At 35.8% G+C, this 18,929-nt stretch overlaps 1 protein-coding gene across 1 annotated transcript in view; it reads left to right on the top strand.

Moving 5' to 3' along the window:
* PCDH17 (protocadherin 17) overlaps nucleotides 1-18,929 on the top strand; it is a 133,553-nt gene that overhangs the window by 51,402 nt on the left and 63,222 nt on the right. The window contains exons 2-3 of the mRNA XM_006882726.1: nucleotides 2,068-2,126; nucleotides 2,261-2,433. Of these exons, the coding sequence (XP_006882788.1) occupies nucleotides 2,068-2,126; nucleotides 2,261-2,433 (232 nt within the window). The remainder of the gene's footprint in view (nucleotides 1-2,067; nucleotides 2,127-2,260; nucleotides 2,434-18,929) is intronic.

Below are 18,929 nucleotides of genomic sequence, written 5' to 3'. Positions count from 1 at the left end.
CGCACCTTAGTCTCCAGAGAGACACTGTTGCTCCTGAGTACCTTTGAGAGGTCTCTAACAGCAGACTTTCCCATCACGATACGCTTTTTGATTTCCTGACTGCTGGTACCAAGAGTGTTGACTGTGGAGCCGAGCAAACTGGCTTTTATGCTTTTAGATGTGTTTCTATTTTTCATTGATTCCACTCATTGTGACTATGCATCAGATTTCCAAGACAACCCATATTTCTCCTTCAGAGCAGCTAGCTGGTGGATTAAAACTGCTGATTTTTCACTTAGTAGCTCGGCTCCTAATAACTGTGTCATCAGGACTCAATCTTTATGTTATATGATCTCTTTTAAGGTATAGCTTTCAGTTTTGCTGAATTCTTCTAAGACATTAATGCTCGCTTTGTAACAGATAGCAAGATAGGATTGGACACATATTTTTCACCAACTAAAAAAAAATCTCTTCTGCTAAAAATTTAACGGGTTAAATTTCCAAGTAATTTGATTTTTAAAAGACAATATTGTTTTTCAAAAGTTCTTCCTCTTTAGTTTGATTACTACTTTTTAAAAAAATTACTACCAGAGGGATAATATACACTTAAAAGTTGATATTTGTTGTTATGGACACAAAGATTGAACTGTCTCCCACAGAAATCAGAAACTAGTACTATGTATTTAAAAAAAAATTAATGTCTTCTTCCAATTTCAAGAAAGGATTTCAGAGTGAGAAATAATTCCAGAAACTTCTTTCTCACCTTTATCTTTGCATATAATTTGATAAATGGCATTTGAACAAGAGAAAGATTATAGATTAAGAAATATATGAGGTATTTCTCTTCCCCATTACTTCTAGTATACACTTCTAGAAGTTCACATAATATTTAGTGGTTACTTTTGTCCTTTTTTAAAGAAAAACTCATAGTTCACAAAGTCAATTGCTTCTTAAATGTTACAGGAAGTGTCCTTTTTTAAAAGGTTAACCTTATTTATAGTACACACACACACACACACACACACATACACACACACACGCACACACATTCCACTCCATTAAACCTTACCTTGGGTTGGGCCCTTGCACCATGAATTGCATACACTCTGTACTAGTGATCTTGTATGCTGGAAGATCTTGTTCAAGCCCGTAGCAGCTTCAGAGCATAATAGCGTGATATGAAGTGATAGAGAAAACAGGAGAAGCTTTGTCATTGAGTCAGCTGCAAGAAGAAGTAATGTGTATGAATGTACAGTATGGGGAGACCTATGAAAGATCCAGTCTCTTTCTCCCAAAGGACTCTGTTCCACGATACAAGGAGAATTCAGTTCTTTTTGGCAGACCTCCACAACAGTTTGGAAGCAGTGAAAACAGCCCCAAAACAAGCCTGGTTTCTCAATGTCTTTACTCTCAAGGTTTTAAATAACCTTTTTTTCTTCCTCTTTATTTTAATTTTATTTTTTTTATAACCAAGATTAAGCACCATTTTTTTATTATATTATTTGACTGCAGTGCCTGTCCACAGTTGGACTGTGGATGATAATGAATTAGAAAGCTGAGTTCAACCATATGTGCCCTGCTTGTCTGTTACTGCAAAACCTTGGAGGAAATAAAGGCCTTGTACCTCTTCATTGAGGACTGCATGGCTTTAAATTATATTACAACAAGAAGGACTTTGGGTCCCAGCAGATGATGGAATTAAGCATAGAAATAAGCATTATTAGATACTTCAGACTTTTAATACAGAGAAATTAGGTCACTTCCCCACTCCTCCCACAGACATTCAATCTTAATATCAAAGTAATGAAACAACACAGCCAGTGTTATCCATCCCCGGCACTAACAGAGAATGCCAGTTATGACAGGTTCATTGTTTACTTTAACAGGTAATTTGTGGACCGGAATCATTTAATTGTTCTGAGTACATAATTGCATGTCAGCAATTTCCAATTTAATTAAAATGTACAAACCTGAAGATTAAGGGAATTTTTGAATTATTAATCATTTTTCCACTAGGAAATCTTGTTGCTCTGCAGGAGATTTGTCCAGTGTACAACTATACGTATTTTTTTTCCTTCTCTTTCACAGACAGACAATTTTCCCGCAGAGCCCAATTACATGGGCAGCAGGCAGCAGTTTGTTCAAAGGTAAGGCCTGTTAAGTAACTTTCTCAGCTTCCCCATTTGCATTCCTGTCAAAATTGCTTTGCAAGAGGCTACACTTCAGATTCCAACTCGTAGAGACAACACTTTCTCTTTCTTTTTCTTTATATTTATTTCAGTAGCTCCACGTTTAAGGACCCAGAAAGAGCCAGCCTGAGAGACAGTGGGCACGGGGACAGTGATCAGGCTGACAGTGACCAAGACACTAACAAAGGCTCCTGCTGTGACATGTCTGTTAGGGAGGCACTCAAGATGAAAACTACTTCAACTAAAAGCCAACCACTTGAACAAGGTGAGTGAAGTCTTGCAATGCTTATCAACTGTAAATCTTAAGCAATCATTATATACCTATTAGTACTGGAGTTGCAGTTTATCACAATGGAATGGATCGTTGGTAATAAATCAAAAGAAACAGCAAATTCAGAGAATGTCCCAAAGGAAAAACAACTATTTGATATCCAAACAACAGAAAAATGAAAGGCCATGGTTATTAGTCTTTAATCTTCTTTAAATGATAACTTGACCAAAGTCTCCCAATTATTCTTACTTTTCTGGACATGACTTAATTTTCCATATTTTGTTTTATCCGTTAGTTAATGAACATTTTTTAAAAATTAATTTGTACTGTTGAAATGAATAAATTCCTCATTCAGTGAGATAAAAACTTGGTTGGAATTTTTTGACATTAGTGACTTGTTCTCTAAAATAATTTTTCAAGAGGGTCAAATAATAACCAACAATAAGATTTGGCTGCTTCTTTTAATTTACATCTTAGTTTTTATTGATATCAAATATATGTGAATTTGCTTACCTTAGTAGAGATGGTATTAAAATATATTTTAGTAAATGCAAGGATTTTTCCCCCTAAATGTTTATTTCATCTGTTTGGGCTGATATTTTACTAATTGTGTTGTTTGCATTAAAAGTGCTAACAATTCATTCAGAGAATTAATCTTTTCTTGTGTGTAAGATTTGGAGTATGAATAGATATTTTTATATCCTGTAGTAAAAATTTAAAAAGAACTTTTGTATAAATTGGATTTGAGAATTATAAGTGTCAATATAATTATATTTCTAGGACTATAAATAGTATTTCAATATATTGTTGTTGTTGATTACTTTCAAGTTGGGCACAACTCATAGTGACCCTATGAACAAAAGGCCTGAAAATTTTCTATAACTATTGATGTTTATCAAAGTTCATATTTATTAATTTATGTGTATTATTTTAGCTTCTTTTGAGTAAGAAGTTGTCTATTAAGTCATTTATTAAGTATTATATCATTGAAATTATATTTCTACCTACAATACATTTGTCATATATATACATAAACATATTTAATGCATACACATATTTATTCTCTACAGAATTATTATATGCTTATATATATGTTTCTGTATTCCATGGAATTATGCTTGGTTTATTTAAATAAGAAAAAAATTCCTTATTTTCTTAGTAATAAATAGCACAAAGATAATTTTCTGACCTTTCCAATAGACTTTACTTTTAATAATGCAATACTTTCTTTTAAAGTTATTTTTAATGGAAGCAATTTAGATATATGTCTAATATTTAAAATTTTTGCTAATTTATATGCCTAGATGCATTATTACTTAAATGATTTTTGTTGGGTTGTAGCTTTGGAAGAAAACTATTTTAGTAATATTTTAATAATGAGTTATTGGATCTTTATGAATAAATACTATGAGGAAGACAGTTTGTGTTTGTAAAACATATGGATCAAGCTATCACTTACTGGTTTCTATCTGTAAGGTTGCATAAAGAGTTTGAATTCCTTACTCACAAACAGAAACCTCCAAGTATAAACCATAAGCATAAATTAACTCTTTAATTAACTTTCATCCACTAATTGTTCAATATAATGGAGCTCTGATGACTTAGAGGTAAGGAGTTGTGTTGCCACCCAAAGGCACACAGTTCAAATCTACCAGCAGCTCCATGGAAGAAGGATGAAAAATCTCATCTGGGCTATTTACAGCCTCTGAAAATTCATGGAAGGGTCAGCTATGAGTTACTTTGGACTTGACTCTACATAATAACAACACTAAGAGGAGAAGGGAGGTCTGATGGCATAGTGTACAGGAAGTTGTGCTGGAGACCCAAAGGCCACACCTTTCTGCTATTGTGAACCCACTTAAAACCCGACCCTGCAGGTTCTGTCATTTCTGACTGAATGGCAATGAGCTGAATTGAGAGACAAAAAGAAGTAGCCTCATTTATTTTTGAAAATGTAATGTATATCGAAAAGTTATTATTCAGTTTTCATGCCAAACGCATTATCTTAGAAAGAGAACTATAGATTTTTTTAAAAGGCCCTTATTTAGCCATCATATGAAATAATATTACAGGAAAATAATTGTTTATCTCAGTTCAAGACTGAGAATAGAAAAATCTTTTATAGGAAAGTGTTGTAGAAAAATATTTCTTCCCATCTTGCTCTTCAAATGTATATTTAGAGAGAATTAATATGGAACTGGGGTCACAACTAGATAATCTGTGGAATATTTTAGAGAGAGACTGCAATCAGTTTTAAAAGATGAGCTTTAAAAATTAGCTGAAATAATATATTTCAGTGATGGATTGGTTGGTGATTCATTAATTTAGTTAATCAGCATCTATTATGTGCTTTCATTATGTAAAGAAAGAGAAGATTCTATAGGGATATGAAAAATAAGTTTGATTTGAAGTCTGACCTCATGAAGCCATGAAAATTTCTCTCCCTTCATCTCTCATCTCTCTCAAATTTGTCAAAGTTATCTAGCCTCTCATTCTTTTCTCCATGTACAAACCTACCCATCTATCTAGATTTAGAGCAAGAAAGCTAGCATTTCTTAAGTTCTCACTGCTGACTGGATATTTTGTGAACTTTTTTAGAAAGGCTAGCTTATTTAAACTGTGGAACAAACTTAAAATGTTATTTTTTTAAGTGTTCATATTAGAAAACAGAACTTTTTCACTTCTAAATCAGATAGGAATTTTGTCTAAAATCTAGTAATGGCCAAAATCTATGTGTTTAATCTTCAAAACTTTGTGTCTAAATGGGATCATTTGCTCAAATAACCATTTTGATCCATTCCTATGTCCAGGTATCAAATAAGCATTTGAAATTAAGTCAAAGCTAGAGTTAATAAATGTGCACTAAATGAAAGAACATCAAGATAAGACAAATACATTGAGTAAACCTCTATTCTTACTTTGTTCAATACTTAACGTACAGTTTCCTATTTAGTTCTTATAGTATTTGTAAAGAGGCAAGTATTGTTTCTTTCACATTTAATAGATGATAACTTTCTTAATGTTAAGCAACCAGCAAATGCAGAGAAGCCTGCATTAGGATGGAAATTGCATGTGGATCTACCTGATGAACCAATTCTTTATACGGCTCAGATAGTGAACAACTTACACAGACTTTTCAACTTTTGAGAAGCAATCAGTAATTGTCTTAGTATACTCTGGGAATCTCTTTGAAATGGAGTGAGAGACACAACTTTATTACTAATTCATTTTACACATATATACAAAATAATTATTTCTCTATTGGTGAAACATAGTAACATTTATTTTGTGTTAACTCAAGCTAATTTCAGTATTAAGTCTTAAATTGTATTACTATGACAGATATCCCCAAAACACAAGTAAATACCTTTAGACAAAAAGAAATTAAGATCCAAATATAAATGAAATTATATGCCATTTTTCTTGTATAATACATCATCATAAAATTTAAGTAGTAGTATATTTTATATTATTAGCTAAATTCTTCCCAGGAAAAGAAAGTACAACTATTTCTTGAAATATATTTTAAAAATAGAAATCAAAAGAAAATCCAAAAATAGCCAGCCCATTTTCAGTAGTAAACATCTATGTTAATGGTTTTCTTTTGGGCATTATCTATCATTTTTTGACATTTACTTTGATTAGCTCATATGGTTCCATTTTTTCTTCCCTAATTTTAATTCTTTTATCCGTATAAAAGTGGTTTTTCAGAGACTAAATTTCATTCGAAGAGATTTTCCTTCTTTCTCCCTTGGATCAACTGGTGGATTCAAACTCCTGGGTTTTGGGTCCGAAGTACAGCACCCTACCCCCTAGGTCACCAGAGTTCCTTATATATAGGAAAGAAAACAATTTCAATATTTTTAAAATTTTAATAGTATGATAATATCATATTCTTTAATCATAAAGAAAATATCAATTTCTAGATATAATTGTTGAGAAATTACACAGAAAATCAACCAAAATATATTTGATAACTTTATTTATTGGACAATGACTAATCATAATATGTTAATATAAATAAATACACTTTCTAAAAAGAATGACCATCTATAGTTGTTTTTTCTAATTTATATTTGGAGGCAAGGATTCTGAAGCTTCATCTGACTTGCTTTGGACATGTTGCATGGAGGAACCAGTTCTTGGAGAGGAACATTATGCTTGGGAGGGTGGAGGGGCAGTGCAGGAGAAGACTCTTGATGAGATGGATGGATTCAGTTACTGGAATAATGGGGGTAGGTGTGTCAGAGATAATAAGATTGGCACAGGATAGAGCAGGGTTTATGGCTGTTGTACAAAGGGACCCTATGAGCCACAAGCAACTCAAGGGCATATAACAAGAGCAACATGTGAGTGAAAGTTTACAAATCATACTGGTTTTTATTCAATCATTTATATAATTTTTTATAACATTGATTAGAATTGATTATGCAATAAATTACAGTGTTTCAACAAACCTTTATTACATATGTTGTTGTTGTTAAGTGCTGTCGAGTCACAGGCGACTCATAGCGACCCTATGAAGGAGAGTCCTTGACGCTTGGGTACCTTTCATCCTCTCTTCAAGTTCATAGGGTTGCCAGAGGCAAGTTATTATGGAAGTGGATGCCACTCCTCCTTCCATGCTTGTTTTAATAGGGGAGCTCCACCCCACTCTCAGTCCGCATTGGGTAGCCAACCATTAACGCATTTGACACATCCATGTCACAGTGTTGAGCCTCACAGCAACCACAAGTGACCTCAGGACAGCAACTTGTACACCAGGGCTATACGACTTAGAGGAATGTCTGAACAAAAACAATGAAAGACTGGCCTGAGGGCCGCGAACTAAAAGTCACCCACCTTTGTCTTGGTCACATCGTTTTCTCTTCACTGGGCCAGCTGATCGATCTCTCTCTTTCTTTCTGACCAAGAGAACTTATTACATATAGATTTATAAATTTAAAGTTCCAGACTGTTTTAAGTATTTGCTGTCTGGTTGCTTCTGGCACATGGTGATCCCCTGTGTTTCATTGTGTAACTATGTTCCACCCAATTTTTAAAGGATTGGTTTTTCTGAAGCGTCAAACATAGCCTTTGTTCTGAAGCATCTCTCCGAGGGGCTCAAACCACCAATCTTTTAGTATGATCCTAACTCTTAAGTCAACTCAAGACTACATTACTTTCTATACCTCAGGTATTTATTTCCATTCTATATTTTTTCAATAAGAAAAATGTGAACATTTAATACTAGGATAAAATTTTCTAAAAAGAATTACTATTGATACCCAAGTGACACCTAAGACATTTTATTATTCACCAGAATTTTGTATTATATTCCAGTCTTTATAATATTTAAACTGATCTTATATAAATTAATTATCTATTAATATTGCAGTCTGACACATAGCAATCATGTGGGACAGAAAAAAATTTCCTCATCAGGTTCACAAGAGTGTCATCTTTAGGGAAGCCATCTCATCTGCTACTGTCTAACCACTAGCCAGTAAGACTCAACTTACCATCGGTATCTCTCCCTTTCTATGCTTATTTGGTTTTGAGGATTTATCTGGTTTTATATTTTACTGGATAAAATATTACTTAAATTGTAAGCAGCATCATATTCTTTTTCATTTCCAAATTTTGCAGTAGTCCCATTTTTTTTTCTGACTTGTTAATAGGCTGTGATAGCAAAAGAGAGGGAGATAAGTTTTGCACCCTCATATTTTTAAATTTTTTATTTTGTTATTTTAAATTTTTCATATTGTTTCTTTTTAAAATGTCTGACAAGTGTTCATGATTTGCTATAGCTCAACTCATTGGTGTGGACTCACGACTTACCCTCCAGTGGCTAATGCCAGAGACTGTAAATGATGGGGGGATTATCCATCTTTCTCATGTAGAACAATTAGTGGATTCAAAATTCCTACTTTAAATTGGTAGCAAAACTTATTATTTACTAGGTCACCCTGGATTAACTATAGACTCAACATGAATAGTAGTGATTCTTGCTATTCTAATGAGGAAAGGTTAGTATATTATTTTCCAAATCTTCACGACTCATTTTGCCACATACTTGCAGACAGAAACATTTTCTCCAGCCATATGTGTGCCTCTCAAATATCCCTACTTAATCTGTGAAAGACATGTTCAGAATAATAATGAAATCCACACTTGAAGATCTCAGAAAATATACTTGAAAGAGGATGAATCCCAGTTGACACTTAAGAAATCATGTAGCTCTCATAGTAGAATACTGGAGGACAGGGAAGGTGATACACATGGTACTCTCAGAAACTCAGATGAGATGAAATAATGTGATATGAATGTTGGTAAGTGTAAATGAATGCATGAGACGAGGAAGAATGCTATGAGAATGGGAGGATGAGTAGAGGCACAGCAATGAGAAGGAATAAATACCATAATTTTGGACTTTATCTTGCAGATTTAAGATAGTCACTGCAAGTGGCATAAGTATAACATATCAGGCTAATAATAAGTAAGTTAGCAATCCACTATCTCTCCATGGAGGAACAATGGACGGTCTCCACCCTTGAAGATTTGTAGTTTCAGAATCCCAGTGTAGGGTTGCTATGAATTGAAACCTATTAGGTGAAAGTAGGTGAGTTGGAGGTGGTCACAGAAAACAGTCTAGAAGTTCATTATGAACAGCTGGTTTTGGTGGCTGGTGAATTATTGTTGGTAGTTGCTTCCAGTGCCTTCCTCATAATCATTGTTTATTCGAGCCCATTGTTGAAGCCTCTGTGTAAAGACAGTGGCTTCATTTAATAAAATAATGAATGTATTATTGATTCATTTCTGGGCAAATATTTGGGCCAAAGTCAAAATTTGAATTTGACACACTCATTTCACTTCCATGAAACACAAAAAATATAAAAGTATTTGAGGAGAAAGCTGGAAGTTATAGGTCAGAAATGTTGGCAGAGGACATGAAGTCTAAATCAGGAAGTCACTGGTAGAAAAATCACACTTAACTGCATGTAAGTTCATAAGATAATTTTAGAAGAGAATAAGGATCTAGAATGGAATTATGTGTGGGCCATAATTTTAAGAAGTTGGGAAAAGAAGTTCAATTGCAGTTCAGTATGTCAAGGAAAATACCCATTATGTTTTGTGATGGTTAGAAATATGGCCACCTTGCAGTGAAATTAGTAACCACAATTTTTAGATGTCCAGAATTTTTTGAAAAGTTGCCAGCCAAACACACTTGAGCGACAAGTTAAATCAGTGCAGAGAATCTGTTTTTGTTTAAAACAAAATGATACAAGAACCATTTTATTTTATGATTTGCAAATCAGTTTTTGTATAGTCCCTAATATGTGATATCACATCACTGTAGTAAGTGTACTTTCTCAAGATGATCCATTTGAGGGAAGAAATACACATCATTCATTTTTTTTAATTCAATGCAATTTATTAAGTCTTCATAAAGTACTTGTTATACTTAAGACACTGTCTTAGGTGCTATATTGAATATATATTTCAAAAATACTGTTAGAGTTTGGTATGGACTAGACAACACTCTAAGTGCTAGAAATTTAGTAGTAACCAATTATATTCACTTGGAATCTACATTTCTATGAGGTTACAATTGAAAATGAACCCTCTGGAAAACTCCTAACCCCTATTTTCAATAAATAAACTAATCGAATAATCGATACAGAATAATAATTAACATTGAAAAGAATTTAAATAAAACAAACGTTCTTAAAGCATGCTAGAAAGGGGTAAGGGATTGACAATTTTTTGATGGAGACTTTGTACATTAACTTAAGCTAATATACAAAGGATATGCAGAGGATTTTACTTCAATGAAGAAAAACAAGCAAAGTCATGGGATTTGTTAAAGACACAGAATGTTTAGATGACTGTGAGTGTTCAGAGGGAAGAGACAGAAGGAGGAAGAAGATACCAGTCAAAACAGGAAAGAGGGGTCGTAAAGAAGAGGAGGAAGCATGAAGCAATGCCATCATAGCTGCCAAAGACAAACAAAAAGAAACATGGATACTCTAGAGAAATCCAAGAAAACAAGGCCTGCAGGAAGCCTTTGCAACCTGACAGTTTCCACCCTACATTTGTTTTCCACCACAGGAGTTATTGTGGTGTAATAAAAAATAAAGACGTAAAAGTGAAAAAGAACTGGGTAGCAGAAAATCATAAACATGAACATTTGCTTAGTGTGTGGAAGCAGCAGTGTCTCTGCTATTTTAAGAATACTGGCAAATAATAGGTGAGAAAGAGGGGGAAATAAAAAACAGTAGCTCAAGTATAATAGCATTATAGATGGAAAATTCTTTCCTATAGAAATTAAACTAAGTACAAACTAAGTATCTCAAAAAATACTAAGGAAAGGATCCAAATAGGAAGAATTGAACTAGCTTTCATTTTAGAACAACAAACACACATCAAGAACCAACAACCAAACTGCCACTGAGACAGTTGAAACTCATAGTGACCCTGAATCATGTTTCTCAGGCTACAAATCTTAAAGGGAGGTGTACAAGGAACAAGGACAGCATAAGGACTGCTATATCAGACCTCTACTGATCCCACAGGGGGTAAGTACCCCAACAGCAGCTTTCACAAAACCAATTCCTATGAGGTTCGACATGGTGTCTCAAACTCCTAAACCCACTTTGAACAATTCCAACACCAATCTCACTAGTAAATGGGTTAGAAATTTATTACAGTTACCACACAGACATGACAGAACTGTGCTTATGATTATAGGGTTTATTAGAAAAGTTGGCAGATTAGAAATAAAAATACGTATAAGCAAAAGTATACCATCAATAATATATAGTCCCTAAGACTAGACGTTAACAGACTATATATAAAGGCTGGAAGCAATACAAAGTGACCATGCAATGCCTCAGCCCTCCTGCAAGCTTAATTGAAGACCTCTGGCTCTAGTTCCTTGGAGCAGTGGTCTCAAGGGAGGTAAATCCAAGTAAACAAATAGCAGTCCTAAATCAAGCCAACATCGCTATGCTTCTCAGTCTAGACATCTACTTCTTAGTCTCAGTAAATACCTTCAACAGCATAGCACATCTGTTCTGACTTCTCTCTACAGTAGTGTGTGTGTGTGGGAGGGGATTGTGGTTGTTATGTGCCATTGAGTTGCCTGCAACTCATAGTAACCCTATGTAAAACAACCCTAAACCCTGCTCTATCCTGTGCCAATCTCACTGTCTCCAATATATCTACATCTACCTTGATTAGACCAGTAAATTAATCAATCCACCTCATAGAGGGTCTTCCTCTCCTGCACTGTCCCTCCACCCTCCCAAGCATGAGGTCCCTCTCCAAGTACTGGCCCCTCTTTCCAGCATGTCCAAAGTATGTAAGGTGAAGCTTTAGAATCCTTGCCTCCAAGGAGTAGCCTGGTTTTGCCCTCTCTAGGACAAACCTGTTCATTCTCTTAGTAGTCTGTGCTATATTCAATACTCTTCTCCAACACCACAGCTCAAAGGCATCAATTCTCCTTCTGTCATCCCTAGTCATTGTCCAGCTCTCTGATGCATAGCAAATGACTGAAAAGACCATGGCCTGTGTCGGGTGCACCTTAGTCTCCAGAGTGACATCATTGCTCTTCAGTACTTTGGAGAGTTCTCTAACAACAGACTTTGCTGAATATATATTCTCAACCTACTTTCCCCCTTCTCTTCCAGTAAACTTAAGCTAAGTCAACAACAAATCATGGTGCTATTCCCATGTTGGTCTCCCCTGCTGGTGAGACTAGTATTTCTGCTGCTGAATCTGCTCAATTTAATGACAAGCTTAGCCAATCCTCTTGTGGAAAGACTAACATGCCTCATAGTCTTGAAGAGGAAATGGCTCACACAATTTTTGATGAAATACATAGGCTACGTGTTTGCAGTACAGGTAGAATTGGGGCAGCTAGATTTGTTAAGAGACTATGATCTAGGTAAGCCAAACTCTGAGTGATGGGCCCACTACAACACAGGAAGAAAGGTCCCCATCTTTCTCTTGAGAAGCCACTGGTGGATTTGAACAAATGAAGATGCATAGTATTTAGTTTAGCAACACAACAGTCTATAGGCTTTAGCACATGAGTGCTTTAGAGTTGGACTAGAGAGGTGGTATTCAACAGATCATAGTGAAGAAGTTACTCTTGAAGTAAAGGTATAACATTTACAAAATATGTCTATAGAAAAGAAAATTATGAAAAAGGCTGGGTTTAAAAGAGGTTGTGGTACTAGGGATATTATAGTTAATTTTAGATGGATCTTGGCTGAAAGCAGGGAGTACCAAAGAAATGTCTACCTGTATTTCATTGACTATGCAGAGGCATTCGACTGTGTGGATCACAACAAACTGTGGCTGATTCTGAGAAGAATGGGAATCCCAGAACACTTGACCGTGCTAATGTGAAACCTATATTTGGACCAAGAGGCAGTTGTCAGAACAAAGCAAGGAAATACTGCATGGTTCAAAATTGGGAAGGGTGTAAGCCAGGGATGTGTCCTGTCTCCATACCTTTTCAACCTGTATGCAGAACAGATCATCCTAGAGGCTGGGCTCTATAGGGAGAAATGTGGCATCAGGATTGCAGGAAGACTCATTAATAGTCTGCATCATTCAGAAACCCAACCCTGCTTGCTGAAACTAAGGCAGAAGTGCTTGCTGCAGAAAATCAAGGACTGCAGCCTTCAATATGGATTGAAGCTCAACATCAAGAAAACAAAGAATCTTCCCACTGGGCCAAATTGTAGCATTATGATAGATGGTGAGGAGACCGAGATTGTTAACAGCTTTAATTTGCTTGATTCTACATCAACACTCTTGGTCACAGCAGCCACAAAATAAAAGACAAATTACATTGGGAAAGTCTGCTGTCAGAGACCTCTCCAAATGCTGAAGAGCAACGATGTCAATCTAGAGACTAAAGAGTGTCTGACACAGGCCATGGTCTTTGTGATTACTTACTATGCATCAGAAAGCTGGACAATAAAAAAAAAAGAAAGCTGGACAATGACTACGGATGATAGAAGAATTGATGCCTTTGAGCTGTGGTGCTGGAGAAGAGTGTTGAATTTACCATGGACTACTAGGAGAACTTAGAAGCAGGAGTGACATCCACTTCCTAATAAACATTCCTCCAGAAACTCTATGAACTTTGATGAATGTCAATGGTTGTGGAGGGGCTTCAGGCCTTTTGTTCATGGGTTTGCTATGAGTCATGCTCAACATGAAGGCAATCAACAGCAGCTAGTAGAAGAAACAGGTTCATTCTAGAGAGGGTGATACCTGGCTGTTCCCTGGAGGCAAGGATTCTTAAGCTTCACCTAACATACTTTGGGCATGTTGCAAAGTGGGGTCAGTCCTTGGAGAGGGACATAATACTTGGGAGGGTGGAGGGACAGCTCAAGAAACGAAGATGCTCAATGAGATGTACTGATTCAGTTACTGGGATAATGGGGGTCAAGTTTATCAGAGACAATAAGGTTGGCACAGGATAGAGCAGGGTTTAGGGCTGTGGTACATAGGGTCACTATAAGTCACAGATGACTCAATGACACACAACAACAATGCAAAAATCAATGAGGAGAAAGAAAAAATAATTAATGAGTTCATCATAGATCACTTCAGTTTTCTTTGTAAAGAAGAAAGCAAAGTTAATCAATCTCATTATTTCAGTAAGCACTTGTATTATATAAATGACACACAGATAACATGAAAAGCCAGAAGAGTTTAGAAAATTACCAAGATCTTCTACCCCGTGGTGCACATCTGTTAAAAACAGATGTGACCATTATTTCATATTTATAATTGTTACAGAGGAAACTGTTATATATCACCCCAAATTTATTAACCATATTCAAATTAACTCCTGGGCTTTTTCATTCTCATAACTCTGATCCATTTTTCAAAGCTGATGTGTTATAAGCAAACTCTTTTTGTCAAGTCATTTCCAACTGTGATGGTATGATATACAGGTCCATAATTCTTAGAATCAGTTGCTTCCAAAATTAAGATTTCAGATTTTAGAAACATAATAGTATACATTACTCACTATGTCTGTGACATTCCCAGTGGAAACTGTAGAAACAATTATCATTAAACATATGCAATTGTGTACTGAAACCTCTGACTATCCACACTAAATTAAACAAATATAACCCAATGAAATAATTAGTTTATTCCAGTGCTAGTAACGTTTTACCACCAAATAAGTATCAAAGTAATTTGTAGATTATGATTTTTTTCAAAATTACATATAAGAAATTATGGATGGGAACGTAATTGGAGCTTTTAATTCTTGACATCTAGTTAAACATGTCATAAATACATTTTTCCTTCCTGAAGAAAATACTTATTAAAGCATTATGGAGTGAGATAGTACATTTTTTTTCTTTTTTTCTTAAATTCTTTCTAAGGTAAGATCTCAACCAAACATTCTTACTATGATTTAGTAGGATATTGGATTATAAATTCTTCCATAATATGCTTTAAGTAATCATCTGATCTATACTCACATAAGGTAATAGCACTTACGGAAATATACAGAGTCCTGGTGGTGTAGCGGTTAAAAACCTAACTGATAACTGAAAAGTTGGCAGTTCACACTTATAAACTACTCTGCAGGTGAAAGCTGAGACAGTTTCCTTCTGTAAAGATTACAGCTTTGGAAAACATAAAGGAAGTTCTGTTTTAGAGGACTTTTGAATTCAAGTCAACTCCAGGACAACAACAGGAAGGTAAAGATGGACTGATCAAGCCCATTAACTGTAAACAGATTGTTCATCAAAAGTTGGAAATATGAATCCACACAGAGAAGTTTAAAAGCCTACTTTTACTAGTCTTATTTTAAAGATCTACTTAAAGGAGAAAAAATAAAACAAAATGAGGCATTGAAAATTTTACAAAGCACAGTTGTACTCTAACACACATACATCACCAAACGATGAGTATGACAGATAGTTAGGGCGACTAGTCAAAGGAACGAATGCATGAAAAAAAACAAGTCTCAGAAGATTTGAACACATTCAGAATGACTGTACTTTTAGTTAAGCATTATTTCACATTGTTAGAAAGCAATAGACAATATAGTGAATCTTAAATCAAGATAAAAGGAAAGTTTTCCTTTTACTTCAGGGGTTATATTGTGACTCTTAGCTTGTTGGCTTATCTCATTATCATGAATTCATGAATGGATACATTAATTCAGTACATATTTCTGCAGGACCCATATAGACAACACTCTGCCTTCTAGGTGCTTTATAGTTTCTTGAGGATGACAACATTCTGTTTATCTAGTTTTAATTATTATGTTGTTGTGTTGTTATGTGCCATTGAGTCGCTTGCGACTCATAGCGACCCGATGTACAACAGCCCTAAACTCTGCTCTGTCCTGTGCCAATCGCACTGTCTCCGACATCCCCATCCCGATTATCCCAGTCATTGAATCAATCCACCTCATAGAGGGCCTTCCTCTCCTGAGCCGTCCCTCCACCCTCCCAAGCATGATGCCCTTCTCCTCACAACATGTCCAAAGTATGTTAGACGGAGCCTCAGAATCCTTGCCTCCAAGGAGCCACCCGGTTTAACCCTTACCAGGACGAATCTGTTTGTTTCCCTAGCAGTCCATGGTAGGTAAATAATAAAATATGTAAGTAGAAATCAGACTCTGTTCTTTATTAAAATAGAGAAAAATCTGATTAATTTTATTTAAATATATAGAATTAGCAAAATGTTATTTTTGTTTTTAAAATTATCCCAACCTTGAATTCTATCCGTCTTAGATTGCCAGAAGAAAGAGTGGCTGTGGGATAACTATTAGAGACAGAAAAATATGCCTGAGTAAAAACAAAATAAAAAATAAGCAAAATCCTTAATACATATTCTTTTAAAGTTTGTGGAAAAATATGATTTTACAGAAATATTCAGAAATATATTTAGAATAGGTAAATAGAAAAACATTAATGTTTAATATTAAATAGTGCTTGTTCGAGAGAGGGAGTGAGTCCTGCTGGCACAATAATTATATTCTTAACCGCTAACCAAAATATCAACGTTTCAAACCCATTGAAGAGGGCTTCAGAACAAAAGACCTGCGAACCTTCTCTTATTGATCATATGGAGACTATAGCCCAGGAAACCCTGTGGAGCTGTTTAATTCTTTCTTGACTGGACAGCACACACAACGAGAGAGAGAGAGCGCGAGAGAGAGAGAGAGAGAGAGAGCGCATATGTGCATCTTATATTCCAGTTCAATATATAGTCATCTGACAAAGTTGCTTTTTATTTTATTTTGGTATTTATGAAGTACTAACACAGGAGTTGCATCAACTTCCTCTACAACATGCCTGTGGAAACTATGAACTTTGATATGTTGATCGTTGACTTTGTTCACAGGGTCGCTATGAGTCATGCTCGACTCAACGGTAATCATCAACAACAAGAAGACATATATTTTATCTTCTTCTATTTTTTGGCTCTTATATAGGCTAGTAATCTTTACTTCATTTTCAAAATAACTCTCTTCTCTGTGGAGAATGTACTGTAGCAAGTTGTGCTGCTGACCTAAAATTTGCATGTGTCAAGGTTTACATCCAGCAACCACTCAGAAGGGGAAAGGTATGTCTCTTCCTATGAGATGTATAGCTTCTAAAATCAATGGAGGCTCATGATGAGTCAGAACTGACTTGACTGCAGTGAGTTTGTATTTTGGGAACTGACTGATTCATGACTGATTCTTCAGCAAGTTGTCAGAAGCTGAAAGGCTCACCTTTCATCCTTGGAGCAGCTGGTGGGTTCAGACTGCCTACCTTTAGTCCAGTACCTCCCCAGGACTCCCTTACTACTTATGTGATTACTGTATGCTGTGCAGGAAAATGACCCTATCTGTATAGCTGACCCTCTAGCATGTTTGAAGAGGTTTTAAATTGCACTGGTGAATATGGCTTGTCTTTCTGGTGCCAAGAAGAAGATGGATTCAAATCCTTGTCTGAGGGTTGGCAGGATAACATCTCACCCCTAGGCTACCATGTTGTTGTTGGTGCAGAGTCCAACCCGTAGCTCACCCTCCAGGGGGTTTTCAGAGTCAGTAAATTGCATGTGAAGAGATTGCCCATTCTTCCCCCATGTTATTGTTGTTGTTGTTGTTGTTATGTGTCATCAAATCAACTGAGACTCTTAAGGACCCTATGTACAATAGCTCTGAACCCTGCCCTATTCTGAGCCAATCTCACTGTCTGACACACATGTCTCTATCATCTGTTACTGTGTCAATCTCTCTCATCCTCATCTTTTTCTCTGTGGTGTCCTCCTGCCCTTCCAAGCATGATGTCCTTCTCCAACGACTGGTACCTCATGACAACATGCCCAAAGCATGTGAGACAGAGCTTCAAAATTCTTGTCTCAAAGGAGGATCTTGGCTTCTCCCTCCCTAGGACAGATCTGTTTGCTCTATTAGCAGTCCATGCATGGTTATCCAGCACCACAGCTCAAAGACATCAATTCTTCTTTTGACATTCTTATTCATTGTCTAGCTTTTTAATGTATAGCAAGTAATTGCAAAGATCATGGTCTGGATGTACATTAATCTCCAGACTGACATCATTGCTCTGTAGCACTCTGGAAAGGTTCTTGACAGCAAGTTTTCCCAATGCAATTCATCTTTTGATTTCCTGATTTCTGGTGTAAAAAATGTTGATTGTAAAACTGAGTAAGCTGAAATTGTTAACAACCCAATCTCTTCACCATCTATCATGGGGCTGCCAGTTGGCCCAGTGGTGAGAATCTTTGTTTTCTTGATGTTGAGCTTTAGTACATATTAGAGACTGCAGACCTTGACTCTGCAGCAAAAGATTCAGATCCTCCTCAGTTTGACAAGCAAGGTTGTGTCATTTGCATAGTATAGATTGTTGATGAGTCTTTTTCCAATCCTGATGCCTCATTCCTCTTTATAGAATCCATCTTCCCAAATATTTTTTTCACATAAAAATTAAAAAGGCATGGAGGCAGGACATATCCCTGACCCATACTTTTTTTATTATTATTTTGAACCATGTAGTATTTTCTTGCTCTGTTCTGACTACTCCTAACCTCAGGAGAGAGCTCCAGTAGTCTAACTTTGTAGAGTTTTGCACTGTTAACCCAATCTCTCATCTTAAGATTTACAACTTTCTAAACCCATTGGAAGATCAACTTTGAGTTGGAATTGATTCCATACAATGAGTTTGAATTTTTTAAAAGTTCTTTCAATAATGGATTTTGTTGTTGTTATATGTCATTGAGTTGCTTAACTCATAATGACCATATGTACAATAGCCCTAAAAACTTCTCTATCCTTTGCCAAACTTATTGATTGTCTCTGATGCGCCCTACCCTTATTAACCCAGTCATTGAATTAATCCATCTCATCCTGGGTCTTCATCTCTTGCTCTGTCCTTCTACCCTTCCAAGCATGATGTCCCTCTCCATGGATTGGTCTCTCCTTGCAACATGACCAAGGTATGTCAGAC

The sequence above is a fragment of the Elephantulus edwardii genome, unplaced genomic scaffold (genome assembly GCF_000299155.1).
Source record: "Elephantulus edwardii isolate Elephantulus edwardi_28Jun2011 unplaced genomic scaffold, EleEdw1.0 scaffold00023, whole genome shotgun sequence".
NCBI lineage: Eukaryota > Metazoa > Chordata > Mammalia > Macroscelidea > Macroscelididae > Elephantulus > Elephantulus edwardii.
Note: the sequence above shows the minus strand (reverse complement) of the source record. Positions and strands in the feature narration are given on the sequence as shown.